Consider the following 25,954-nt stretch of genomic DNA (forward strand, 5'->3'; position numbering starts at 1 on the left):
ATCGGCAATTACTTCGGGTCAATAATTCTAAATTACTATATTCCATCTTCTTGTTCCTGTCTCTTTTATTCTTCGGCTTTAGAAAATCCACCCTAATCGGATACTGTGAATGAAAGATCGAACTTTTCGCCAAGCATCTTCCCGTTTGCAAGCGAAAGACCGCCAAAATGCAGCTCCACGACCGTGTGCAAGTGGCTCAAGATACACTAGTTGATGGATTGCGGATACAAATAGGAGGGATACCAGGTTCCGGAAAAGTCATGGATTTTGTAACAGTCTCATGAGCGAAAATGATGTAAGCCTACTCCTGAACGCCACGCTTCGACAAGCCCAGAAACCCCAAGCAGGCAAATATAATAATGTATAGGGAAAAGCGGAAGAAAATAAGCCAAACGACAGTAATAGAGCCCAAAAGCCCTATAGCCTGACGTGCGATGTAATTCCCTTGCCGTGGTAGAAGATGGTATCGCTGTAACTACGAACCCGAACGCCAATTTCCGCCACTGCATCCAATGCGAGCGAGCCCCCTAGGGCTTTCTTTAAAGCATCACGACCAATGCCGTTCAGGTCCAAATCAACGGGTAACCGAGGGGTCTGTGAGAGACCCGGTGGTACCGGGAAGGGAAGGTAGTAGTTGATCTTGCCCACCTCTACGTACTGCTGGTAAAGCGCAGTGGCTTTTATCGAGGTAACCACGATAGTGGTGTTGGGTAACGGCGAGGATAATGTGAATTCGGCCGTTGAAGACCAGAGATGTAGCTAGTAGCATTCTGCAAGTTAGCCAAAATAGAAGAATGTCTCTTCTTGAACGACAATTGTTACTTGGGGAACAACTTGTCCACAAATACAAGAAACTAATTGTAATTGCCATAAAGAGAAACAGCTTCCATGAAAGTAGACAATACCGTGGCATCTTGAACGAATCCCGGTCCCTCGTCATCATCCGGCTCCTTGCCAGGCGCCCGGCGGACGGGGACTTTAGGGACCTGGAAGTCAAATCCTAATCTGGATAATGCCTGTCCAAGTTGTGGCAGAGATGGGATAGTACCGTTGTGACTTTGCACAGTAACGGTGGCGTTAGATCCTATGGCAGTGAGGTTAGATATAAACAACCCCACTGAAGGCATCCGCAGCTTACCTGAAACATATTGTGAGATCAACTCACGACCAGCATTTTGACCAGTTGGACCGTCTAGGTCTAATGGACTCCATTCTAAGTCGAGAGAGAGGCCTGTATTTACTCCTGGAACGAGCATCAGGTCTCGACCTGTGATGTGGGCGACTTTAGTGGCATTGTAGATTAACAGGAGGTCTACAAATGGCACCGATGCAGAGTATGGAGAAGGATTTGTAATGTTAACTTTCGCTTTCACGACAAGAGACGACTCGGTTGTTGGACCCAGCTCCAGCGACTCGATCTGCGGATTAAGCTGGTCGAATGAGCCACCGTATGGTGCTAGCAACGAGTCAATGATCAGCTCCATCTGGCTCCTTATCATGGGGTTCGTCATAACTTACGTTGAACATTCACCTGCCCCTCTGCTGGAATTTCACGGATGACAAACCGTCCCAGTCTCGTGGAGACTTCCGCATCCACGTTTGCGGCGACGGTGAGGTTAACGGTTTCTCCTTTGAAGATCAAGTCCTGGAGGACATCGGTCAAGATATCCGCATCGGTCACCTCAAGGGGCGCATTCTTCATGGCGAAATCCACGAGTAGACCATCTTCTATTAGAGTTGAATTAGCCGGTTGCCATTCCTGCAGCCTCAAAACCCCAAGCTTATCTCCACGGTAGTAAACGTCGGCAACGGCGCGAACGCGTGGGACTTCAAGTTGAAAGTCTAGTTGTTTTGGTAACCCAAGGAGCACTTTTACCAGTGCAGAAACCTTTGGTTGGGATTCAGGAGAGTCGGGTTCTGCCATAGGGTTCGGCAAAACGAAATGCACATCGGACATGGTGAATTTCTTGACCAGGTTATCAAGAGCACGCCCGGTGAAGGACAACGGGATTACTACGCTCTTCAGAATGTCTACCACCCACTCAGGGGTGCCCACTATAGGGGTGTCCGCTCCACGGACATAGACGGTGGTTCGAAGACCGTGCATGTAATTCTTAACCAGGAAATCCAGGGGAGATTTCTTCCTCCCGGAACATGTCCTCGTTAGCTCATTGGAAAGACCCCGGATATCCCCGATAACTTCAACGGAGGAAACGTGGTGACCTGGTACAACGGGGAACTCTCTTGTCATGACATCCGCTACGGATATATACGGATCCCCAGGAGAACAATTAGGGACCATCACTTCGAACCCAAGGGGTGGGATTCTAAGAGAGAAAGGAGAGTCAAGGATGGCAGCAACCGAAAGATCCACTACCATCGCCCCTTTCCCTTCTGACGGGTCTGCATCGTGTACGTTGAACTTGGATATACTGACGGCGGGTAACTGTGGAAAATCATCCTCTGTAGTAAAGCGTGAGAAATACAGCGCACTCACAAGGTGAGGGGGGAAACTGACCTTTCACAGTAATCGAATCCATTAGAATCTGATCTCCCAAGTTCAGCAGTCCTGATTTCAAACGTGTTGTTGCAATCCCATTGACTTTCAGCTGCCCCAGTCTTCCTTCTAACCAGTCCACCGCCACCGACCGGATTCCGTTAATGTCGCCCGCTACCAGCTCTGCCAAAACCCCGATCTGATTCATGTGGCCATTCTGGATATTAATCTTGATAGAAGGTAGGGATGCCGTGGCAACGAGTATATTCCCATACTCCGGAAGATAGATTTGGGCGTCCGACTCGCTTGTTTCGATCTCCCTTCCCACCCAGGTGACCAAACGACCCAGGTAGCGCACCGAGCTTCTTTGCACGCGGTTTGCATCCAGCACGAGCTCCCCTTGGACCCTTGTTTGCACCCCATTCGCCGTGGCCGATTCAATTGACACACTGGTCGGCCTGAAGACGGCAGCCTCCTTCACGTATTGTTTCACAACCGCTGGGGCGACAAAGGCGAAGATCAGGATGGCCACAACAGCGGTCAGTGTCAAACATATGCACAAGATCCGCCATCGCACGCTGCTGCGTCGTCGCCTCGGATCTACATACAGGGGATTATCCCGTTGCTCAGAGGAAGACAATATTGTGGGCTCGACGCCACCGTAAGACCATAGTTCGTCATTCGAATGTATAAGAAGGGGGGTCGATTCGGAGGGTAATTCTAACGGTTGAGGAGATTCGGCAGAAAGATCCTGCAACGATTTGTCTGTAGAAGATGATCGACGAAGTGGTAGACTGTCGATATCCTTATTCAACAGAGGTTGGCTTGCCTCCTCAACCATTATGGGTGGGTTCGGGAAGTGGGGAGACGCTGTGGAGAGGCGATACGATGATGGCGGGAGTCGAGAAGAAAGGATAGGACAGAGGCAACGATAATGATAACAGGAAGGATTGAAGAGAACCGAGTGGGATGAGAACCGTGAAGTTTTCACCCACAAAGAGACGCAGAGTGATGGAATGATTCGGTTCTTCTATACAGATACAGAGTAGAGTTGGCAAGTCACAGTACCTGAGTACCTAATAAGGTTGACGATCGACCAGTAATTGACTAACCTAATCGGGACAAGGGGCGGTGTGGAGAACCCAAGGTTGAGGCGGTGAGCGTTGTTTGCATCGATTTGGCTTCACTTTATGCTTGAGTCATCCATTCATCTATTCATTCATTTCCTTCCATTCTCCAATCCTCGCACCATGGTGTTTACTTTGGCCACCGCTCGGTCCGGCGTCTTGCGCCAGAGGATCTCTCTGAATACTGTGCGTCGATATTCCTCCCAGACCGTCCCTCCCACCTCTCCATTTGCGCCTCGTCATTTCCTCTCCATTGCCGATCTCTCCCCTGCGGAATTTGCTGCGCTCGTTCGCAATGCCTCTTCGCATAAACGGTCGATCAAGTCGGGATCAATTCCTCAGAGCCTCCTGGGGTCCTTGACCGGGAAAACCGTGGCTATGATCTTCAGCAAGCGAAGCACCCGGACCAGGGTATCGACCGAAGGCGCCGTGGTACAAATGGGGGGTCATCCGATGTTTCTGGGCAAGGATGATATTCAATTGGGCGTCAATGAATCCTTGTACGACTCGTCGGTGGTCATCTCATCCATGGTATCTTGCATGGTCGCTCGAGTTGCCAAGCACGCGGACGTCGCAGATCTCGCCAAACATTCGACCGTGCCAGTGATCAATGCCCTCTGCGACTCCTTCCATCCGCTCCAGGCTATTGCGGATTTCCAGACCATGTACGAGACTTTCACACCCAAGTCCCACCACATGTCCAGTCTGGGTCTGGAGGGACTGAAGATAGCCTGGGTGGGCGATGCCAACAATGTTCTGTTCGACATGGCTATCGCGGCCACCAAGATGGGTATTGATCTGGCGGTGGCTACTCCCAAGGGGTATGAGATCCCCGCGTCAATGCTGGAGATCATTGCGGATGCGGGCAAGACGGCCCCCAAGCCGGGAAAGCTAACCCAAACGAATACCCCTGAGGAAGCCGTCAAAGGAGCCGATGTCTTGGTGACCGACACCTGGATCTCGATGGGACAGGAAGTGGAGAAGATCCAACGGTTGAGGGACTTCGAGGGCTTCCAGATAACCCCTGAGTTAGCCAAACGGGGTGGGGCCAACGAGGGATGGAAGTTCATGCATTGCCTGCCTCGACACCCGGAGGAAGTCAGTGACGAGGTATTCTATGGCCACCGATCATTGGTATTCCCTGAGGCAGAGAATCGGCTGTGGGCTGCGATCTCCGCGCTGGAGGGATTTGTGGTCAACAAAGGAAAGATCGAGTAGATCAGCCAGGGGAACGAAAACGAAATTCTATAAAAAGAAACTCATGGAGTAATAATCATAACACTCGCGAAGACAGGTGTTTAGATAACACGTAGTTACAGTAGAAGGAAAGGAAAAACAGTGACAAGATACCCCAACCGGTTATTTCCGCAGAGAATCGAATCCACCGTAGAATCCACGTATGACATGTCTAGCATTGTAGATCATAAAGACCATAGAGGTCATAGAACCGATGCTTTCATCCTGCACTACATCAATCAGCCGGCCAAGCGCACCACGCAATAGGCACAGACAGTAGGCGATTCCAACGCGGCACCAACCCCGTTCGTGCCCGCAGTTCACATGCCACCGAGCGGAGGAGCATCCGACTACTCTCTCTTCTCTCTCTCTCGTCTTCCAGGCATAATGCGATGTTCAGCTTTCGCCTCCAGGGGGTTATTATATCTTCGGTATATCCATCTCCATCATGGATGTGCGTATCATCTTAACCCATAAATCCTAGTTCTCGCTGCGTGTTTTATTTTACTGATGGTTATCTTCCAGCTCTCCCAGTCGTCGCCCGGCGGCTTTCTCCCCCGTCGTTCCTATCCAGCTCTGAATCATATTTCCCTGGCTCCATTGGCGCCTCGATTCCCCGTTGACGATGACGAAGAGGAGAACAACAATGAATCGACAGATTATTTTACCGCACGGAATAACAATGAAGACAATCAGCCCTCCTACATCGCCCACGAGGTCACAGCCAGGACCTCGTATCTCTCCAGCTTCTCCGTCCCAGGGACTCCAGGGGTGTTGTCCCAGTCCCGGAGCGGGTCGCGTGTGCGTCACCACCAGCGCAGCAAGAGCTCCAGTCATATGAATCTGAGCGACACGAATCTGCACGGTCAAGGGGCGGCGGAGGTGCGACCCTTCCATCATGGTGGGGACCGAGACCAGCGAGCGGCGAAACAGCTCTCCGGGTCCTCTCGTCGTCGGCCACCCCAGTTGAGTAGTGGTGGTGGTAGTCGCCTGGATACGGAATGGATGCTCCGTGCCGGGATTGCACTGGCTTCATCTACTCGGGAGGAAAAAGGCCAGAGCTGGCTGGCGAAACGGGAGAGCTCAACGAGTCTCGTCTCGGAAGGGGACTACGATGTGGAAGGTCTAGAGCAGCATGGCAGAGTGGGTAAAAGAAAGACGAAATCTGGACGGTCGACCCCGGCTATGCATTCCAGACGGGGATCGCGAAACGTTAGTCGCAGGAATAGTCGTATGGATCTTGCTATGACTAGTCTCGACACAACAACAACTGCTGCTGCTGCTGCTGCTGTGAAGCAGGGGGGCTGCAATAATAACGCCCACGGTACTCACAGTGCAGGAGCTAGTCCCGCGGAGGATGTGCGGCAATTTGTGCCGGACTTCGTAGACGAGCATGTCCGAGCCGAAATGGCAATACTTCAGCAGGATGAGGAGGGCTATTATTCGTCCAGTTCCGACGAGTTCTTGGATTCCGAGGATGATATGGATGATATGGATGAGCAAGAGCTGCAGCGTCTGACGCGGGAGAGAGGGTTCGGATTGGGAAGTTGGATCGACCGTATGGTGGAATGGACGTTATTTGGGGTCGAGGATTGGCCTCTGTTTTGGTCCAATGATCCAGTCGAGCGCCCGTCAAAGCATGTTGAAATCGCGGCCGAAAAAGCACTGACTATCGAAGAGCGTGAAGATAGTGCTTCTAGCCCTGGGGTAGCCGACAACGATGATGATGCGTCCGTGGTAAGCGAGTGGGAAGTCAGCTCTGTGACCGAGAAACCAGGAGAACATGGAGGCTGGGAAGATGCAGGCTGGTTATTCCGGACGATGAAGCGCGTTTTAATCTGATCTTTACTGGCAACCAAAAGCTTTATTTATTAATTATCCCCTCCTACGAAAGCGAGTACCAATTCTACAAGCCATCATATTCAGAATGAGAGAGGAAATGCCTCCAACTCTATATATATTCGAACAACTACTGCACAACGCATGCTAGCAAGTTTTTGGTATTCAACAGAAACTGTATTTCTTCGTTTATTCTTTCACCGTACTACCAACATTGAACCAACAACATCATGTTCTCCAAGTAATACTGCTTCTTTGGCTTGCTCTAATAGGACTCATCAGCTTGGGTCGCCATGGCGAGCCACGCTCATGCATTGGGTCCTCTTAGTTGGCTGGTTTCAGCTTTGGCGTAATCTGCTTATAAAAATTGGCGCAGATCATGGGGATATCCTTCAATTTTTCTTGCACGTAACCGACCCGGGATTGCATATTTCGCCATGCTAACGGGTTCCTCCCAATAGAAAATCAAAGACGAATGTAGAGAAATTAAGAATAAAAGAGACAGGAAGCCAAGCCAACACCGGGATAATTGCGGGGGAAAGAGAAAGGTCAAAAGAACGAACAGGATAAAAGGAATGAATAAACAAGGGGTATACATGACATATAATGTCAGAGTAATAAGCGACAACGTTCTCGAAGTTTCCGAAATGTAGCTGGAGAATGGGAAATGAACAAAAAAGAAATTTATCAACGAATGTGTGGCAAGAGCCCATGGAGGCGTGATATTGTTCTTTCAGACCAATGCAGTGGCATGATGCAAATAAAACAGGCTAGTAGGAGAGAGCACTTGGGCCTTCAATTGGATGTGAAGGACGAAGAATGGAAAAGAATTTGGCTTCGACTTTCAGAAATATGACATAAACAAAAAGATTGAAAAAACGTCTCTTTGCACATCGTAAACGCCAAGCTGACCCCGGTTGTCTAAGTAGTTAATGCGGCTGGTATCGTGATCGTATCATACGTGGACATGTGCGATCGAGCGGTTGCACAGAGTCACTCTTAAAAGAAAATTTTCTGCATGACGCTTGGGTAATTTCAGGGGGAAGAATCGGTCGTCGAGAAAAAGACCCTTTACCATGGCCCAACTTTGACGGGAGTTCCCAAGCCATAGGTGCCTGAGAGAAGTTGATCCCGGATAGATCCAAACTCAGTGCCCCCTGGGCCCCCCAAGTTCTGGGAGTCTGGGCCGTGCATCCACCCTAAACTGGATCCTAACTCGTTAACGGCTGCCTGCAGCTTTCCACCGCAGCTGTGGTTGTGTTTTGCTAGCTTCTGATCCCAGCCACCGTACTGTAATTGTATCCCCCCACCACGTTTGGCTGCCTCTCGGATCACCAAAATCCAGGCCTTGCAAATTTCGTCGTACGCAGAGTCCCGCTCTATGTTGTTCTGGGGCGTATTCCATCGTGGTAAGGCGTGAATGATGTCGGTGGCCTCGTCTAAGTAGCTCAAAGAAGTCGAAGCCTGGGTTTCATTGGGAGGAAGAAAATGGGGCGTGAAATCGCTCAGGGCATCCAAAAGGTTGCCGAGGGGCTGTCGAACTCGGTTGTACGCATAGTCGGATTCGGGGTTCCCACCCAAGGGGAAGGCCGACTGGAGAGTGGACTGATAGTTGCGGAGCACCTGGAGAGCAGCCGACACGCTGGGACGAGGGGCCGTATGAACGACCTCATCGACCAGTCCTGGATGACGTTCGCACATCGACCGGAGGACGCCCCGGAGGGCATCCGTGTCCAAGGTCTCCAACAACCGAGGGAGGGAGAGAGGTCTTCCGCTGATATTTGGGCGAGAACGTTTTAAATTCCTGCCTGCGGGAAGAGATCTCGGGGTGAAGGCGGGGGAGCTGGTCGGAGAGGCTGACATTCGTCCATCATGATCGTTGCCATCGTCGTCGGCTTTCCGTTTGCGGCTGTTAGGGGTGTAGGTTGGAGTAGACACTACGGAGCGCGAGTCAGTATAGCTGCCGGACGAGAAAGTGATAGCCACAGGAAAAAGGCTAGTCCTTACTTGGACGAGGAGAAGAGAGACGAGAGTACTCGTAAAAATGAGGAGGCACAGGTGGTGTAGCCACCAAGCTGTTCATGATGGCCACAAACAGCTGGTGGACAGAACGGTAGCGAATGGACCCGTTTGGCAGAGAAAGGGACAGTGATAGAGAGATGACTAGGAATTTCACAATCTGGCACGAGGAAAAGGAAGGCAGGAGGAGAAGCGAGCGAGATAACGCAAGGGCAAGACAAGCGATGCAGGCAGGATGAAGTGATGAAGGAGAAAGACGAGAGTGGTGGGGAAAGTCCGAGAAAGAAGAAAAGCGGTGGACAGGCGGTTGCAGCAGGCAACGCAGGCCAGATGCGCAGGTCTTTACACTTACACTTACAGAGAGTACACTCATTTAAGAAGAGGAAGAATAATAATAATAAAATATCAAGGAATACAGTTCTCTTTTCAAAGCCTGACGCCAGGAAATGCACCCCAAGCCAAACTGCGAATCAACCTCACTCCCTACAGATACAACGACTGGGCAGCAACAATGTCCCTGCGGACCTTGGTCAACGCCGTCTCAAAGTTACTCTCCAATTCCTCGCTTCCCATCACCTTGGAGGCCTGTGCCATCTGTCGCAGACACTCCTCCAATCGTCGGAAGACTCGAATCAAACTACCTTCGTAAACGTCCGTCATCCGGCTGAATTTCGACCCATTAGTAATTAATCCGACCTCAAAGCCAAAAAAAAAAAAAAAAGGGGATCGTACCAGATGTCGGCAAATGACTTGCCATTGGCCCATTCATAAATCACCTCCATTAACTCCCAGTGGAAGCTTTGAACGTATTCTTCCTCGTTGACCGCCAGCTTCGATTCCTGCGATACCTTGGCGATGATCCGGGCCTGCGCTTGGATCTCCTTGAGGGGTTTTGCAAGCTCATCGCGGGTCAGAGCAGGGGTCTCCTTTGTCTTCTCCTCAAACACAAAGACACTCAAAACGGCAGCAGTCTGTTCAGGGGTGAGATTATTGAAAAATCCGTTGAAAAGCAGCTCGCTGAGCATCAGCTCGTCTCCAGTGCTAATTTCACAGGCGACCCGTGCCTTTAGCTGGACCACTTCCGCCTCGTTAATGAACCCAAAGCGCCGCAGTACTCGTTTCCGGCATTTGAGTTCGTCAAGCTGCATGATTGACATCGCTTCCGCAATCTTCTTCTTGGTGGCCTTGATCTGAGACCCTAGATCTACCTTCTCGGAATATTGTTCGTAGAGCTCTGGCAGCCGTGGCGAGTTATGTAATGGATTCGAGAGAAGGCGAGATTCGAGGACCTCGATTTTCTGTATTTGGATTGCGTATTAGTACTAGGCATCATGGTATCTCTCGTGTAGGTAACCTTACCCGGAGCAGTCTCTTGAAGCTGTCATCCTTGATCCCCATGTTCTCTATCGGGTCTAGCAGAGCAATGCCATCTGGGAAACGTTTCTGTATTTCGCCCAAGGCCTTTTTCACCCCGTTCCTCGAATCCTTGGAATTTAGATCCTTCGGCAAGAAAATCCGTACGTGTGAAATGGAATGGATACAGCTGAGAACAACTGGGACAACTTCCATACGAGACGTCTCTCCTTCCTTTGGTGGCCTGACCCCAGCAGGCAAGTCATCAAAGGTCTTGGTGCCTACAGCTGGTCCATCAGCAATGTTCAATAGAACGTCGACAACGTATTTCTGATGGTCGTTGAGTTCCTCAGTCGCGTTCCTCGGGGGTCTACGTTGCTTGTAATTAACGAGCACCCCCCAGCCGAAGTCTTCGTCCTTGTACTGGATGTGGAGCAAGCGTCCAGGTTGCATGAAGGCTAGGCAATGATTAGGGTGACTGGTGACCACCCGTATCTCGTCCGTGAATTGGCGCAGCTGCTTTCTCAGATCGTAGTATTCGCGGATGGTGCCTTCGTCTGAAATGTCCATGTTGGCCCTCTTATCCTCCAGCTCGTGAAGCTCTATATTTACGTTAGAATATGATATTCGAAGGAAATTGAGAGGGGGGTGGGGATGTACCTTTCTCGAGCTCAGAGACGCCGGCCGTGTTCTGAAACTGGTGGAAGCATCTCTCAAGCATGAACTCAGGGGAAATGCCTTCCACACGCATGAGGTTCAGGATCATGTTGTAACCCAAATGGAAAGCTGAATTTAATCGGTCCTGTTCACCGCGGACAATCTCCTTGGCCACGGCAGGGTCCATTTCTTCGCCAACCATCATTATAACAATACCACGGTCATCAAGACCTCTCCGACCGGCGCGACCAGACATTTGGACGAACTCGGATGGCGTCACCCAGCGCTGGCTGAAGCCATCAAATTTGCGTACGCTTGTAAAGACGACGGTTTTCGCCGGCATGTTAAGGCCGATAGAAAATGTCTCAGTAGCGAAGAGAACTTTGATGAGACCCTCCTGGAACAGAATCTCAATGGTTTCTTTCAAGATGGGAAGAAGACCGGAATGGTGGACGCCAATACCTCTCCGAAGTAGGGGTAGGATATTCTGGATCTGGCCCAGGTTGCGATCTTCTTCAGACAGCATCTCAATCGCACTGTTGAAGACCTTGGTAACCATTTCCTTCTCGGAATCGTCGTTAAACGCCAGCGAGCTCATCTTCAGTGCATTTGACTCGCATTCGCGCTTACTGAAACTGAAGACGATGACCGGGTTATAATTCTTCAGCATGATCATCTTCACAATCTTGTAGATGTCGTTGTTGCTGTCGTTGTTGCCGCCCTTATTAAGCTTTTTATCTTTCCCTTTGCCTTTCCTTTTCGCCATCGCATCCGCCGGATCGTCACCTTTCTTGTCGGCGATGCTGCTCATTGCTTTTTGGAAGTTCTCCTCACGAAACACGCCCTTCTCGTCCACAACAAGGTGGATACCTTCCGCACCCGCCGGGAAGAAATAATGCTGCAGTGGTGTCGGTCTAAAGTCGGTATATACAACATGACAAGGTTGGTTGTGCATCTTCGTGATCCATTCGGCGAATTGCATGGCGTTGGGAATGGTCGCAGACAAGAACACATATCGAACTTTATCTGGCAATAGAATGATAGTTTCTTCCCATACTACTCCTCGAGCTGTATCGATAGTCAGCAACCCGCTAGATCGGTGTCACTTGTGCAAGACCTACTAGCATCGCGCATGTAGTGAATCTCGTCAAACACCACCCATGCAACTTCACGCATAATCTCGGAGCCACGGTACAACATGGAGCGGAGAATCTAATCAAGCGGACACGTTAAGACAAGGCAGGTTATAAATATGTGTTGGTGGGGGCGACCTACCTCCGTTGTCATGACCAGGCAAGTAGCAGTCGGGTTGATGGTAACATCGCCGGTCATCAAACCAACATCCCCAAACTCCGCCGCAAATTCTCGATACTTCTGATTGCTAAGAGCCTTGATAGGACTGGTGTAGATGACTCTCTGGTTGTTTTTCAAGCTTTGCGCAATAGCATATTCGGCAACCACGGTCTTTCCGGCACTCGTGTGGGCGGAAACAAGCACACTTTCTTCTCTCTGGATTGATGCCACCGAAACCTGCTGGAATGGATCGAGGGTAAATGGCCACACTCTGGCGGGGTTCTCTGGCGGTTTATGTTCGGAGATGGGTACGTATGGATAATTCGGTGGAATCGCAACCTGATGTCGAACCTGATGGGATAGCACAACCGATGCAGAGTCTTTCGCTGCTTGAAGACCTGCTGATCCCGCAACCTCACGCTCTTGTGCAGTCTCAAACAAATCCGCCACCACAGGCTCTGGTTCCTTGTCCAGTCGCGGCCGCTTGGTTTCCGGTTGGTCGTTATTGTCGCTCGTAGCAAGGGCCTGTACGTCCTCCATTTCCACCACCTCCCCGGCGGACGCATCAGCGGCAGGTGTCTCCTCCTTAACCTCCGCGACATCACTATTCCCCTTCACATCGCCATTGACCTGACGCTTCTTGCCTTTATCTTTCTTCGACCGTTTAGGCGCACCCCCGGCGGGTTTAGGCGCCTGAGGCTGATCCTCAAAAACATCGAAGAGCTCATCCATTGCCAAGGGCCAGCCACCTGAGGGCACAAATGGAGGATGAGCTACTGGAAAAGTTGAGAGATGATCTTTCGTACTTCCTCAAACTCCACCGGCGAAATAAATTTCACTGTTTCTTTTGGGAAGGCGGCGTGTGATTGGGCCGGGCAATTGCAGGCTCGCCGCCGGGAAAACTTGCCCTTTTAGGAGTATCACGTGCACCGGCATCCGGAGAACCGCCAGCTGCTGCTCGTTCCACTCGTCTTGCTCTTCCCGTTGACTGATACCCCCATCCGTACGCTACTGCTTTCTTCAAGGTGCGCGTTGATGCATGCTCTGTGTTCAGCCCAATTACCTCTGACTCTCTCTCTCCAAGATGAATGCCGCTACTGCTCTCCGGGCCAGAATGGCCACCTCCCTTGTCGCCCGCCGTGGCTTTTCCACCACCCGTGCTCAACTCGCCAGCCCGTACCACTACGCCGAGGGCCCTCGCTCCAACATTCCCTTCAACCCTCTGACAAAATTCTTCTTTTTCAGATACTGGGCATTCATGAGTAGGGGTCTCCAATTGACCTGGACCAAGAGAATCATTGGTGCTGGATCGCTGACTTTCTCGTTCTCTAGTCACCGGTTTCGGTGCTCCCTTCGCCATTGCTGGTATGTTGTTGTCTAAGAGTCAATCCCCAGCTATCCAGTTCCATGGTCTAACTATGCCCTCTCACTACAGTCTGGCAGACCTACAAGACCAAATAAATGCTTTTTCGTGCTGTGTTTCTTCGCCCCTTGGGATCCTGGGAGCGCTCGGAAATGGTCGAAAATGTACCCTAGTTTGGAAGTGTTCGGATATCTTGTATAAATCTAGCGAATTGATCAAATTCGGAACCGAGGAATGTGTTTTAGATTCGGTATATTAACCTGTAGAGAAAGAAAGAAGGACCGTAGGGACGAAGTGGATGGGCCAGTGCTGTCATGATTAGAATATGGATGAAGTCATTGGCTGAAATTTTGTCCGTGAAAATCAAAAATTCTTTGGTTCGTTTGCAGCTCCCCCCCGAACCAAACCAAGCATTCGACTTCTTGAGAGCTCCTCTGCGACCGAGCAGAAGCTACTGGGATTGCGGGAATTGGGTTTAATTTTAATTGAATTGGATTTTGTTCGGGCGCGATCGAATATCGATTTCCTACAGTGCAGCGTCTGTCGATTCATGGCGGGGTAAACCATTCCCTCCCAATACTATCAATACTACTACTCCTCTAGAGAATGCGCAACCTCAAAAACGTGCGCCTCGCCGAGGTGCAGCTTCAGAATGAGATTCCTCTCACCTCTACGGCATGGGATACGGCTTCCGACGCTGTGATTTGTACATTTGGTCCGACGCAGGCCAATCCAGTCATTGAGCTCAGGCGAAAGCGACAGGATGCATATTTTTCAGACCCAGTAGGGGCCGATGTGTTTGAATGTATCGCATCCTGGGATGCGCCCTGTCCGCTACCAGAATTGCCCTGCGATCGTGTTCTTTCGCTACATTACTTCGCCGACAACCTCACTGCGTGTTTGGTGCTGGAAGGAGGGGACATTGTCATCGTGCGCGAGGATCCCCTCCCCGGTGAAGACAAGATCGAGATTGTGGGCTCAGTCGATGTTGGTATCACGGCAGCTGCCTGGTCTCCGGATGAGGAGCTGTTGGCTTTGACCACGCGGGCCAACACGCTCCTGTACATGACGAGAGACTTCGAAAATGTGGCCGATATCACCTTCACCCCCGAGGACCTCCAGCAGTCCCAGCATGTGTCTGTGGGCTGGGGTAAAAAAGAAACACAATTCCAAGGCAAGAGAGCCAAGGCTCTTCGTGACCCTACAGTTCCCGAAAAGGTGGACGAGGGAAAACTAAGCAACAACGATGACGGGCGGACTACAATAAGTTGGCGAGGAGACGGTGCTTATGTGGCTGTGAACCACATTGAGTTCGGCATCCGCCGTTCCATCAGGGTATACTCGAGAGAAGGGACTCTAGACAGCGTGAGCGAGCCAGTCGATGGTTTGGAGGGTGCTCTCAGTTGGAGACCCTTTGGCAACCTCATTGCGGGTATTCAACAACGCGAAGATAGAGTTGACGTTGTATTCTTTGAACGAAATGGCTTGCGTCATGGAGAGTTTAGTCTCCGTTTGACGGAGGAGGAGAGAACGTCATGGGCGTCCAAGATTGATCTCGTTTGGAACGTCGATTCGACAGTTCTCGCAGTCCAATTCCAAGATCGGATTCAGTTATGGACAATGGGCAACTACCACTATTACCTTAAGCAAGAGGTCCCTGTGGTGGTACGCCCCGAGTATCCGTACCATTTTGCCTTCAAGTGGCACCACGAGAAAGCATTGCGCTTTGTCGCTGGCGCTTCAGGTACGCTACGCAATTGAAAGCCATTTGAAACTTTGCTGATGGCCTTCACAGAGTCTATACTAGACGTGGAATTTGTCTTTGATGTCTCGCACAGTTCGACGGCTGCTCCAGGGGATGTCGGGGCTGTTGCTGTTGTCGATGGGAGTAAGTCTTTTGCCTTCCATAGGATATATAGAAGTCTCTCTAACTCAGCCAAGAAATCTTGAAATTGACACCCTTGAGATTGGCGAATGTCCCTCCCCCGATGGCTCACAATGAATTGACATTAGACTCAAACGTTATCGATGTCGCGTTTAGCAAGTCGGGAGCCCGGATTGCGGTTCTCACAGAAGACAGCTTCTCTATCTTCCTATGGTCCTTTAAGACCCGACCCATTGCTACTCCTATACTTGAATCAAGCTATCCGTTGTCCAATGCACCTAGCAGCCGACCCCGACAAATCGCAATTATCAACGAGAATGAAGTGTATATTATGAAAAGCAGCGGGCTCAACAATACTGATATTGAGAGAACGGCATTAGAGACACGGATAACCAGCGTCATTCACCAGACAGCCGGCTCAGAGCAGCTCGTTTCAATATTTCCCTCGCTTAACCATGAAACAGTATGGTTTTCACATATTAGCACGTCCGGCCAACCGATTTCCTACTCTTATATCAGTTCTCCTTCCCCAAGTGAACATGACATTGTTCCCTATACTCAAAGCCCTGCAGTTGAAACTTACTGGGCTAAGGCTGCTCAGATCGCTGAGGACGAGGTAGTGCTGTCCCACTCCCCGGTTTCTGTATGACTGCTAAAAGTTCGTAGCATGTTTTGGTTTCTTTGACAAGGGCCGGTGCTCTGTATGCGAATAATACTTTGCTCGCCAAAAATTGCACATCCTTCCTCATCACCCAAGCCCACGTCTTATTTACCACTTCCCAGCATCTTCTAAAATTTGTTCATTTAACTAAGGCAGAAGGTGAGTATTTGCGTTCGCTTTGCCTGGTTAAAGGCTAATCTATCATCATAGACATGGATATTCCTCCCGATACCCCTGAAACAGATGAAAGATGTCGAAGCATAGAACGCGGAGGGCGGTTAGTGACCGTGATCCCAACTACGTTCGCTGTCATCTTGCAGGCGCCTCGGGGTAACCTCGAGACCATATATCCTCGTGCTTTGGTGCTGGCAGGTGTCCGGGCTTTTATTGACAGGAAAGATTACAGGTCTGCGTTCCTTAGCTGTCGCAGCCAGATGGTGGACATGAACATTCTCCATGACTATGCCCCCGAGCAATTCATGGAAAATATTCCACTATTTATTGACCAAGTTAAGAGGATTGATTTCATTGATGAATTTCTTTCTCGATTGAGGTATGTCTACTCCTTTAACCCAGTACAAGTTTTCTTTTCTTTTCCTTTTTTCTGTTATTCTTTTATTCTTTTTTTTCTCCCTCAAGTTGAGTTGAGTGATTGACATATATAGGGAGGAGGATGTCTCGCAAACTCTCTACAAAGATACACTACAGACACCCAAGGCTGATGATACTCCCGTCAACCCCGCTAGCAAAGGCAGCAAGGTGAACCAAATATGCGACGCATTTCTGGTCACTCTGGAGAAGCGAATGGACACCAATCTTCAGAACCTGATCACAGCACATGTGTGCAAGACGCCGCCGGCTCTTGAGGCCGGACTTCAGTTGGTTGCACGCCTGAGGGGTATGTCTAGCAATCGATTGCGACTGCTTGGCTTGTAACTGATTAAAGACAGAACAAACTCCTGAACAAGCGGACGATGCAATTGAGCATATGTGCTTCCTGTCTGATGCCAATCGCCTGTATGATACTACGTTGGGACTCTATGATCTTGACCTCACGCTGTTGGTAGCACAGCAGGCGCAGAGGGTAAGCAGTCCATGAAGACATGCAAGACTCAATACTCACACTGCTCAGGATCCGCGAGAGTATCTTCCATTCTTACGGAAGTTGCAACAGCTTCCTGAACTCCGACGATATTTTGAAATCGACAACTACCTTGGGCGCCACTCGAAAGCTCTAAAACATCTTCATTCGCTCAACGCCCATGATGAGCTCCGAGCATATGCCATCAAGCATGTTCTGTATAAGGAAGCCATTGATGCCTACAAGTACCAGCCAGAGCAGCTGCGTGATACCACCCACATCTACGCTGACTACCTCTACGATCAATCCAAGTACAGGGAGGCGGGCATAGGTACGTTTCCCCCATCGATACGCCAAATAAGAGTCACATCAAACGAGACACTAACTTGTGTTCAGCTTACGAGTCTCTCTCCCTCTACACGGATGCATACAAATGCTACCAACGCGCGCATCTCTGGCGGGAGTCCCTATATTGCGCCATGATGGTCCCCATCTCGGAGGAAGAATTGAAGATCCATGCACAGACATTGGCGACAAGCCTGACGGAAGAGAGCCGTGATTACGTCTCTGCAGCGCATATTCACGCCGAGCACTTGCGTGACGTCCCAGCCGCAGCTCGACTCCTCTGCCGTGGCTCCCGATTCGCGGATGCTACCCGGCTCCTCGCCCTGAACGACAAGCAGGATCTCATTCCGGAGGTGGTGGACACCGGACTGGCCGACGCCATGGGATCCATGACGGATCTCCTTGCCGACTTCCGATCGCAACTGAATGCTCAAGTGCCGCGGATCCGGGAGCTGCGCGTCCGTCGCGCCACCGACCCACTGGCGTATTTCGGAGGCGACCCGTCCACAGGGGACATGGAGGGAGATATTCCGGATAACGTTTCTCTCGCTCCAACGAACGCATCCACCCTTGCTGGGCGCAGTATATTCACCCGATACACGGGACAGAGTGGCAAAACGGGTCTGACCAGCTCCACGAGGATGTCAGCGAAGAACAGACGGAAGGAGGAGCGGAAGCGTGCCAGCGGCAAGAAAGGCACCGTGTACGAGGAGGAGTATCTGGTGAATAGCGTGCGACGACTGATAGAGCGGGCGAATTCGACCGTACCGGAGGTCGAGACCCTTGTGGATGCGCTCCTCCGACGGGGTATGCGGGAACGGGCCGCCGTGATCGAGAAGACAATGCAGGAGGTGCTGAGTCTGTGTACTGAAAGTCGAGACGAAGTGATTAATTCTGTGGCCGAGGACGGACGTGGACAACTGAATGAAGACCCCGAGGCCGGGAACCAGGGAGCAGACTTTGTCCACCTGGTGTCTGGGACCAGCTTTGCGTCTCTAAGTGTCCAAATGCCTGTGGTCAAAAAGTTGAAGCAATCAGCACTGCTGAACTGAGCTTGTTAGATTCAGGAGAGGTGTCGTGTTGCTAGGTCTAAATGTTTTTGGATCTACAAGCCTGTCATAGAAAAGTTAGGCATCTAAAAAGTCTGGGAGTCATCATGTATTGCTTTCATTCATCATCATTATATTTTTTCTGGATCATCTGGCCGTGATAAACTTGGAGTTATAAATAGTATACTTTCTTCATATAGACAAAAATTAGAGTATACCAAGCTAAAGGAAATATGATAAATCGTCGAGACTGTTCGTGTAGAAATATGTGTTCCGCGTCTCGTACCATGCCTACAATTGTGCTGTGACAACTCATCCAACCATAAGACGAATGCAAGGGATGAGTATCTTATCGTATGTGAATCCCCTATGCAACGAAGCTCGAGTCACAGATGAGAAGGAATCCAATCACAACATGATCGATATAATCGTGTCTCCTAGGTGTGCGCTATCTCACAGAGAGATGATATCACCGGTTTCATTAATCAGATGTTTATTCACGCTGACCGGGCCCTCCCCAACCCCGGTCAAGATGACGCGGCCGACTCCCTCTCTGAGCACATCCACAGTTCTGGAATCAAGCTGGTCCAGGGCGACACCAGGGTCGGTGATGTTTTTCAGTGGTTCATAGAAAGGTCCGTCCCAGCCATCGGCACTTGCACCTAAGATAGCCTTGATGGTGCCCGCAACGAGCTCTGTGTCCTTTTCTAGGTAGTAAATCACCGCGTTCGGACCGGCATCGAAAGTGTAGGCACAAACCGTACGGCCAGCAGCACGGTTGATACCATGCACAAGTCTAACGGCGCTACGAGAGACATCGTTCATGTAGAATATCGGGGGCCAAGAGTCCAGGCAGGTAGCATGGAACCCATTGGAATCTTGCATAGTGATCTCCGCGAAGGCGGGGAAATCGCGGTTTTGAATTGCGGTTTCAATGGCAGCCATCCGTTCGGGGACAATGGAAGCCGCCCGGGTAGCAAAGAGGGTTGACGTAGCCACAGTGGTTTGCATGCCTTCGGTGCTAGGGACGTCTTTCTTTTCCGCGCTAACAACCAAGATGGCTGCGCGCATTTCAGGCCAGTGTGATGCGGGAGCAACCTCCTCCGCCAGACTATCGCTTCCATCTGTCAGACTGCCAGCGCGCCAAGCCACATACCCGCCCATCAGTGACCGACATGCAGAGCCGGATCCCTGGCGAGCAATACGGCTCAGGTCACGCGGGGACTGGGGAAGCTGGTAGAGATCTGCAATGGCACGAACAAGGGCTGCAAAGCCGGCGGCGGAGCTGGCAAGACCCGCCGCGGTGGGGAAGTTGTTTTCCGACACAATTCGCAGGGGAAGAGAAGAAAGCTTCGGTAACGAGGAATCTGCCGCTTCTACAGCCTGACGGAGCGAACGCAGGTTGGAGAGACAGGCAAGGGTGCGCTTGGAAGACTGGATGTCCTGAGGCTTCCCATTAAGAGTAAGCTCATCCACAGCGGGGTACTTGGCGGAGCAGGAGGCAGTGGTCAAAGTGCGGAGAGAGCGCTGAGACAGGGTAACGGACAGCGACGAATTCGTGGGCAGATTCAGGGTGGAATCTCTTTTCCCCCAATATCTATACAGGCTCTAATTAGCACCGATGGATGTCTCCTCGACCAGTACACAAAGGAGGGGTCAGGAGGGGTCACAGACTTGATCACGGCAATATTGACGGGAGCCGTCGTGGTGGCGCGAAAGACCTTGTTATCTTGCGAGGAAGTCATTATTGCGATGGAACCACCTGCAGACAACAAGAAAGAAGCGAGTGGTGTGGTTAGAGAATACTGAGGGAGGATGCAATTCAATACCGATGGGATGGATGAACGATGAATAAATACCAATTACCCACTCGGGAAATCCATTAGGGGCCAAGGCGGTGAAGGCGAAATTCTCCCCGTGACAGCATAACTATTACTCATCCTCTGCTCTCATTTTGTCGCGTCAAGTTGCGTCGCAAATTAATCATTTCCAAAAGTCTCTTCCCACAATGGGAGCCAGTGCAAGTACTCCGTCGTCCTCTCCTCCAGAATCCTCTGCTCCTGCAACATGTCCGGTGGATCATAAATCCCGCGAACTGTGGCTGCAACAACATAGGGCCGAAGGCGATGTTCCTCATCCAATGCCTCCGGACAATGACAAACCCAAGGAAAAGTTACATCGTCCGCTTTCCACCGATCGTGAAGTGAGTTCGATCCCCCGAGCCGTCGGGCCAGCTGCCGTGAAGGCATTCCCCGAGGTCCCGAGTCCAGCTCTGTCGCCATACGCCGCGTCCGCTGCGTCGCATGGAACTCCGTCCAATGCAGAATCCGAAACGGGTCATGATCAAAAAACAGGGAACTGGATCTACCCGTCAGAACGCCAGTTCTTCGAGGCTCTCATGCGCAAGGGGAATACCCCCGGATCCACTAGCTCCGCCTCCGAGTTGGCGACTTCCGTGGCATCCATCATTCCCATCCACAATGCTGTCAATGAACGCGCGTGGCAGCAGATTCTAGAATGGGAGAAACAGGCCCCCCGCTCGGATCCTGGCAGTAAAAAATGTGGAGGCCCACGGCTGTATTCTTTCCGTGGGTTGGGGACTGAGTCGCAGTTTGTGAGTCCGCGGGCCCGTATGAATAGTCTCATGGGGTATCAATTGCCTTTTGACCGACACGATTGGGTGGTGGAGCGTTGTGGCGGGGAGAGGATCGAGTACGTGATTGATTTCTACCAAGGGAAGACGTCCGGTGGAAACAGGTCCTCGGGCGGACTGGCCGCCAACGCTGGACCAGGCAAGCTGAGCTTCTACCTGGACGTACGGCCGAAATTGAATAGCTGGGAAGGCTGTAGAATGAGGTTTAGCCGATTCGCGGGCCTGTAAAGGCCATTCCCCCATTGCGATCCACATATCTTTCCACCGTGCACATATAAAGGCCAAACAGGAGTTGGGATTCCGGTTTAGGCAATGACCTTGATGTATAATTATTGTATAACAAAGCAGCTATGTACGATATTCATCTCTAGAAGGAGCGAAGAAGACGATCAAAGGACGACGATGCAGATAGCACCTCCCATTACTCCATATACGCCGTCGGCCATGAGAGCCGAAATAAGACAAAACAAAAAGACGGGGAGAAAGTCAAAGCATAGAGACACATAACCGTACATCGGAGGATATCATGAAGAGAAGACGAACATATTGAAAGGCATCACCGATGTGGTACGAAGGCCACCAGGGACCTAAGCATAGACAACCCATTTTATCCGAGAGTGGCAGCCAGCACGATAATCAGAAGGATGACTGCAAGAATGACAAGCAAACAACAAGCCTTGTTCCGTGCGTTCTTCTGATGCCGGCTTGCCCCACGTAGTTCAACATTGGCGCCGCGAGTGTCAGTAGTGACTCGCTCGACATTCTCGCTGATGATGTCCAGCTGTCCTCCTTGCTCGTGAACGATATGAGCGACGTCACGGAAGAGCTCATTGAGTTCGCCTACGCTTTGCTCAATATTGCGAATCTCCGCCTCGCGTTCGATAATCAGCGATTCCTGGAAATCCACTTCATCTTGATTCGCAAGCCGAGGTTGTTGTTCCAGTTGTTGTATTTGCTGTTGTTGCTCCGTACCTACTTCTGCCGAAGGGAGCTCACCCTCTTCCACGGCGGCACGCGCAGCTACTGCCGAGGCTCGCTGTTTCTCCAGAGCACGACGCTGCACGGTTTGGAACTCCTCCAGAGTAGCTTTGAACTCGGAGGACAGCTTCTGCTGTGTCCACTTCTGGGAGGGCTGGAAATTCGGTGTCAATAATACTGCGCAGATCAGGACGACATTCGGCCTCACGTACATTTACGTCCTGCCATGTTTGAACTTTCTTAATCCCCTCTCCCACCTCCTTAAATCCCCCGCGCGCTTGCTCCAGGAGGTTATGCACTCGCTCGCGAACCCGCTCAGTATCTCGCCTTGTCCCTAGAAGAGCGATCTGATCCGACAACCGGGTGATGCTAGACGTTAGACCGAACAGCTTGTTGGAGAGGCTTTCGGTGAGACGGTCGAACTCGGGGTCATCGCTATATTGCGGATCTTCAGATCGGCTTACAGAAGGCTGGGCCTCTAGAGAGCTCAGGCGGTCGAAAGACATAGTGCATGCGGCGGTGCAAAGATGGATAAGAGATCGAGAGAGAGACTGAGGAGTGGAAGGTCAACATCAGAGCGTTGCCTGGGATTGATGCCCGCAATTACAGGCCGCTATCACATGATGCAATCTGTGGCTGGTGCAGACCTTCACCTGAGGGGCGGTGTGGATGTGGCTAGTGTGTTTTGATGCTTTGCTCCAAAAAGCTTCATTTTATCGTCGCATGCCAACTTCGTCTCCCTTTCAGCTGATGAACACTTCTCCTCCTGCCTCGCTCTTTCTCCATTTTTCGGCGAAATATTGGAAGCTGGAGCACGTTCTTCAGTTGATCATGCTATGAAGTTTTGGTCCCTGCTCTAATCTAGAGAATTCTGCAGTGCCTCCCCCAATTTGCATCATGGCCGCCCCCCGACCGCGCCCATATAGGCGCATTCTAACCTCCGCGCTCCACCGAAGATTCGTCCATGCCTCGGCGTTGGCGCTGCTTGTCTGCTACATAACATCCTTCTTGATAGGTGATAAGTCATCCTGTAAGTGGCACCATGCCGCAATAGCAGAATTGTCGTCCATATAGGATGCTACCTCCCAATGGACGAGTCCAAGATGGCTGCTGATTCTCTTGACACTTCAGTTTTATGGGCTTGGTTTCCAGTTGGAGCATGTGGCATTCGTACCGTCCTTCTCTTTATTTCCAGCCTCTCCATTTTTGTCCTGCGTGTCGGTCAAATGCATATTGGGTCAAGAACAACCTCCTCCCCGATTGCCACTCTGAAATATCTTGTCCCGCTGGATATTCTCCAGACTTTTGGATGGTATCTATTCTCTGCCTGGTGGTTCAGCGAGATCTTTAAATGGTCATCCCCTACGGGTGCACAATTGGAATGGGTAAAGCAAGCCAGGTACGTTGCTGCGCGGTGGCTACTCTTGCTGAACACTTGAACTCCTTCTGAACGATGTGAAATTAGGCCCCACGAACGACCAAGCTTGAACGAACGGCCGATATACCTTTATACCAGTCATCTACTCCTAGCGGTTGTACAGTCGGTGGCCCATCTCTACTACGATTACGATCGCGTTCCCATCCCTGTTGCTAAACGGGTCACCGGCGCTGCTGACCAAAGGACACATCCCGTCGAGACGGTTTCCAAGCGGATCCAGCTCGCCGTACCTCAGTTGATTCGAGATGGGTTCACAAGAAGTGCCATGGTCACAGCTATCTCCCCAGTCGCGTACGCGTTCCTCCTGAGGCGTCCGGCATGGAGCTTCACCTTGTACTTCGCTAAATTGTTCTGGGATTTTCCTCGATCTGCCGCGGACCCCCCGGGATATATCCCACCATATAGCGTGGGACTTCTTTTGCGACCTCTATTTTCGGGAGGACTGCTGGTAATCTGCTGGCAGACAGCTAACCTTCTCTTCTCGGTATTTCTCAGCAAGGAGCCACTCAAACGGGGCCAGCCATTGACAGAGGAGGCCAAGGACCCCAACGGTAGCCTGTTGACCGGTCTAAATGCAAAAAAGGAGACCGTCCGGGCTTTTGCATTCTGGGAGTTATCTTTCATCAGCCAGCAATTCCCTGACCGACGCAAGGCGATTTTCAACGACATTGACCGCGAAGGTGGCCCGGCTTGGACCCAGATCCTGCAGTCTGCCACCAAGTTGATCAAAGGCATTTCAACTCGGATCGAAGAGAACAGGAATCCGCCGGGTTCAAAACCACCACAAACTGAACAGGCCCAGCAGCCCGTGCTTCAAACCCTGCCGCGGCTGACTGATCCGCCCAAAGAGGAAAATATTTTCGCTCCCTCTTCCTCGGGCCCCCACAATTTTGGAGATGCCTTCAGTTCAGCAGCTAAGTTGTACGGACAATCCCCGGACTGGACACCAACCGCCCGTGCCCGCGCTCGCGATGTCTTCGATCGTGCGTCGTCTGCAATGCTGAGCCCGGAACGCAAGCAGAAACTCCTTGCCTCGTCGCGTGAGCTCAAGATGCTTGCAGGATCCTCCACCGGCACCCCGACAACTCTACACCCGATCATCGCACAAGTTCTCCGCTCCCCGGTAGGCCAACTATTTCGACAAGCGTATGCTCGTCGCCTATCGGCCGTGGTTCTAGACTCTCCGCACGCGAATGTGTGCTCCATCGTCGATGCCGTTGACTCACTGACCCGTCTTCTGGTGGCCAGTTTGCAAGAAGACCAGTACGGCAAGGTCCAGACGGACGTGCCGGGCGTCGTGCGCCTCTATACAGAAACAATCATGGCCTTGGAGCCATTCATCAACGGTGGAATGAATGCCCACTGGACTGATGTATCCTTCCCGCCACCGAGCCAACCCGATGCCCAGGCCGAGGCACGTCGAGTCAAGGACGTGGATCTTGTTCTGGATACCTTGAAAAGGTCTCTCGCTGACCTTCTATCTGCATTCAACCTCTACTTCAAAGACATTGGGCTCGTAGGGAGAGACCTTCGACTCGCAAGAGAAGCGGCCGGCTTAGTCGAGGAGGGAATTTAACTAAATCGGGAGGAGGATTCCGAAAGCAAGTCGGGCGTCATATATTTCCGTCCGTATTGACTTGGACACATTTTTCATATTTGGCGGTCCCTTTTTTTTTCTCTCTTCACTTTCATCTTCCTGACTTCAAAACGTGTCTTAATGTGTCCCCCTTTATTATCCTTTTGATACATGGTCGTTGAAAAGTTACGACTTAGATTCCTTGTAAGGTATGCATTGGTCTGGCGTTTTATCGATATATCAATTCATTCATGGGTTTGTTCAACGATTTTTGTCTAGCCGCTTGTCTTATTATGCACCCTGCAACAGTACGTTGATCGGTATATCTTTCCATATACAGAGTTTTATGTACACATACCCAGCCCCAGGGATCGTACATGTCTAAGCACAGGTAAGAATCGGGAAGAGGCATGACTGGGAGACAGGTTCAAGCTGCAGACCAATCAAGGTATATCAACAAATTCAAGAATAAATTGAAAAAAAAAAAAGTCCATGTGTGCAGCATACAACCTAACCAGAACAACCTCCCATTGAAGATATATCCCCGAGACTCCAATTTTTCCATCACCAAGACCCAGCTTGAGAAGCCAATAAAACAAGCAAATCGTGTCACATCACAATCACTGTTCTCTCCAGTCATCTTAAATTCTCTCCGAGTCTTTTGTATACCGTATCCTTGGCATATATGGTGTGACTGGACGTTGTGGAATCCAGATCTTTTGATTGGATGCGAACTCAACAGTGAGAATGAAAACCTTGGAAGAGAGACATGCCATAGGCAAGGATATAAAAAAAGTTGTACCAATCACTTCGAATGATAAAACCGAGGGAGCTGCGGCATAGATTACCCAGAGCCAGAAATTCTAGCCATGGAAATAGATCAATAGATACGGGAAAATTAGCA

General features: G+C 50.9%; 11 protein-coding genes across 11 annotated transcripts; 5 read left to right on the forward strand and 6 right to left on the reverse strand.

Annotated features, from left to right (window-relative positions):
* Nucleotides 1–417: 417 nt before the first annotated feature.
* On the reverse strand, nucleotides 418–3,338 carry ATNIH1004_005016 (uncharacterized protein; the record flags this gene model as incomplete). The annotated part of the gene is made up of 5 exons (XM_033569676.1): nucleotides 418–759; nucleotides 906–1,084; nucleotides 1,139–1,456; nucleotides 1,519–2,463; nucleotides 2,519–3,338. The coding sequence occupies 5 exons, from the start codon at nucleotides 3,336–3,338 to the stop codon at nucleotides 418–420; spliced, it is 2,604 nt and encodes an 867-aa protein (XP_033428482.1).
* A 409-nt stretch (nucleotides 3,339–3,747) lies between these two features.
* Nucleotides 3,748–4,842, forward strand: argB (ornithine carbamoyltransferase; the record flags this gene model as incomplete). The annotated part of the gene is made up of 1 exon (XM_033569677.1): nucleotides 3,748–4,842. One exon carries the CDS (start codon nucleotides 3,748–3,750, stop codon nucleotides 4,840–4,842), a length of 1,095 nt encoding a protein of 364 aa, XP_033428483.1.
* Nucleotides 4,843–5,308: 466 nt separating this feature from the next.
* Nucleotides 5,309–6,702, forward strand: ATNIH1004_005018 (DUF3984 domain-containing protein; the record flags this gene model as incomplete). The annotated part of the gene is made up of 2 exons (XM_033569678.1): nucleotides 5,309–5,314; nucleotides 5,386–6,702. 2 exons carry the CDS (start codon nucleotides 5,309–5,311, stop codon nucleotides 6,700–6,702), a joined length of 1,323 nt encoding a protein of 440 aa, XP_033428484.1.
* A 1,068-nt stretch (nucleotides 6,703–7,770) lies between these two features.
* STS1 (cut8/STS1 family protein) lies at nucleotides 7,771–8,782 on the reverse strand (the record flags this gene model as incomplete). Its single annotated transcript, XM_033569679.1, has 2 exons — nucleotides 7,771–8,636; nucleotides 8,707–8,782. 2 exons carry the CDS (start codon nucleotides 8,780–8,782, stop codon nucleotides 7,771–7,773), a joined length of 942 nt encoding a protein of 313 aa, XP_033428485.1.
* Nucleotides 8,783–9,201: 419 nt separating this feature from the next.
* Nucleotides 9,202–12,753, reverse strand: MTR4 (ATP-dependent RNA helicase MTR4; the record flags this gene model as incomplete). The annotated part of the gene is made up of 6 exons (XM_033569680.1): nucleotides 9,202–9,382; nucleotides 9,451–10,016; nucleotides 10,078–10,673; nucleotides 10,732–11,796; nucleotides 11,850–11,940; nucleotides 12,004–12,753. 6 exons carry the CDS (start codon nucleotides 12,751–12,753, stop codon nucleotides 9,202–9,204), a joined length of 3,249 nt encoding a protein of 1,082 aa, XP_033428486.1.
* A 103-nt stretch (nucleotides 12,754–12,856) lies between these two features.
* ATNIH1004_005021 (uncharacterized protein) lies at nucleotides 12,857–13,381 on the reverse strand (the record flags this gene model as incomplete). The annotated part of the gene is made up of 1 exon (XM_033569681.1): nucleotides 12,857–13,381. One exon carries the CDS (start codon nucleotides 13,379–13,381, stop codon nucleotides 12,857–12,859), a length of 525 nt encoding a protein of 174 aa, XP_033428487.1.
* A 609-nt stretch (nucleotides 13,382–13,990) lies between these two features.
* Nucleotides 13,991–18,408, forward strand: ATNIH1004_005022 (Elongator subunit IKI3; the record flags this gene model as incomplete). Its single annotated transcript, XM_033569682.1, has 9 exons — nucleotides 13,991–15,128; nucleotides 15,180–15,272; nucleotides 15,326–15,885; nucleotides 15,936–16,089; nucleotides 16,141–16,483; nucleotides 16,596–16,828; nucleotides 16,881–17,014; nucleotides 17,063–17,342; nucleotides 17,408–18,408. 9 exons carry the CDS (start codon nucleotides 13,991–13,993, stop codon nucleotides 18,406–18,408), a joined length of 3,936 nt encoding a protein of 1,311 aa, XP_033428488.1.
* A 450-nt stretch (nucleotides 18,409–18,858) lies between these two features.
* mvd1 (diphosphomevalonate decarboxylase MVD1) lies at nucleotides 18,859–20,150 on the reverse strand (the record flags this gene model as incomplete). Its single annotated transcript, XM_033569683.1, has 2 exons — nucleotides 18,859–20,002; nucleotides 20,080–20,150. The coding sequence occupies 2 exons, from the start codon at nucleotides 20,148–20,150 to the stop codon at nucleotides 18,859–18,861; spliced, it is 1,215 nt and encodes a 404-aa protein (XP_033428489.1).
* Nucleotides 20,151–20,413: 263 nt separating this feature from the next.
* Nucleotides 20,414–21,286, forward strand: CYT2 (cytochrome c1 heme lyase CYT2; the record flags this gene model as incomplete). Its single annotated transcript, XM_033569684.1, has 1 exon — nucleotides 20,414–21,286. One exon carries the CDS (start codon nucleotides 20,414–20,416, stop codon nucleotides 21,284–21,286), a length of 873 nt encoding a protein of 290 aa, XP_033428490.1.
* Nucleotides 21,287–21,665: 379 nt separating this feature from the next.
* On the reverse strand, nucleotides 21,666–22,542 carry ATNIH1004_005025 (SNAP receptor PEP12; the record flags this gene model as incomplete). The annotated part of the gene is made up of 2 exons (XM_033569685.1): nucleotides 21,666–22,190; nucleotides 22,249–22,542. 2 exons carry the CDS (start codon nucleotides 22,540–22,542, stop codon nucleotides 21,666–21,668), a joined length of 819 nt encoding a protein of 272 aa, XP_033428491.1.
* Nucleotides 22,543–23,262: 720 nt separating this feature from the next.
* On the forward strand, nucleotides 23,263–25,050 carry ATNIH1004_005026 (nucleoporin NDC1; the record flags this gene model as incomplete). Its single annotated transcript, XM_033569686.1, has 2 exons — nucleotides 23,263–23,435; nucleotides 23,502–25,050. The coding sequence occupies 2 exons, from the start codon at nucleotides 23,263–23,265 to the stop codon at nucleotides 25,048–25,050; spliced, it is 1,722 nt and encodes a 573-aa protein (XP_033428492.1).
* Nucleotides 25,051–25,954: the final 904 nt, after the last annotated feature.

Source organism: Aspergillus tanneri (genome assembly GCF_003426965.1).
Source record: "Aspergillus tanneri strain NIH1004 chromosome Unknown AapTan_3_pilon_pilon_pilon, whole genome shotgun sequence".
NCBI classification, from domain to species: domain Eukaryota; kingdom Fungi; phylum Ascomycota; class Eurotiomycetes; order Eurotiales; family Aspergillaceae; genus Aspergillus; species Aspergillus tanneri.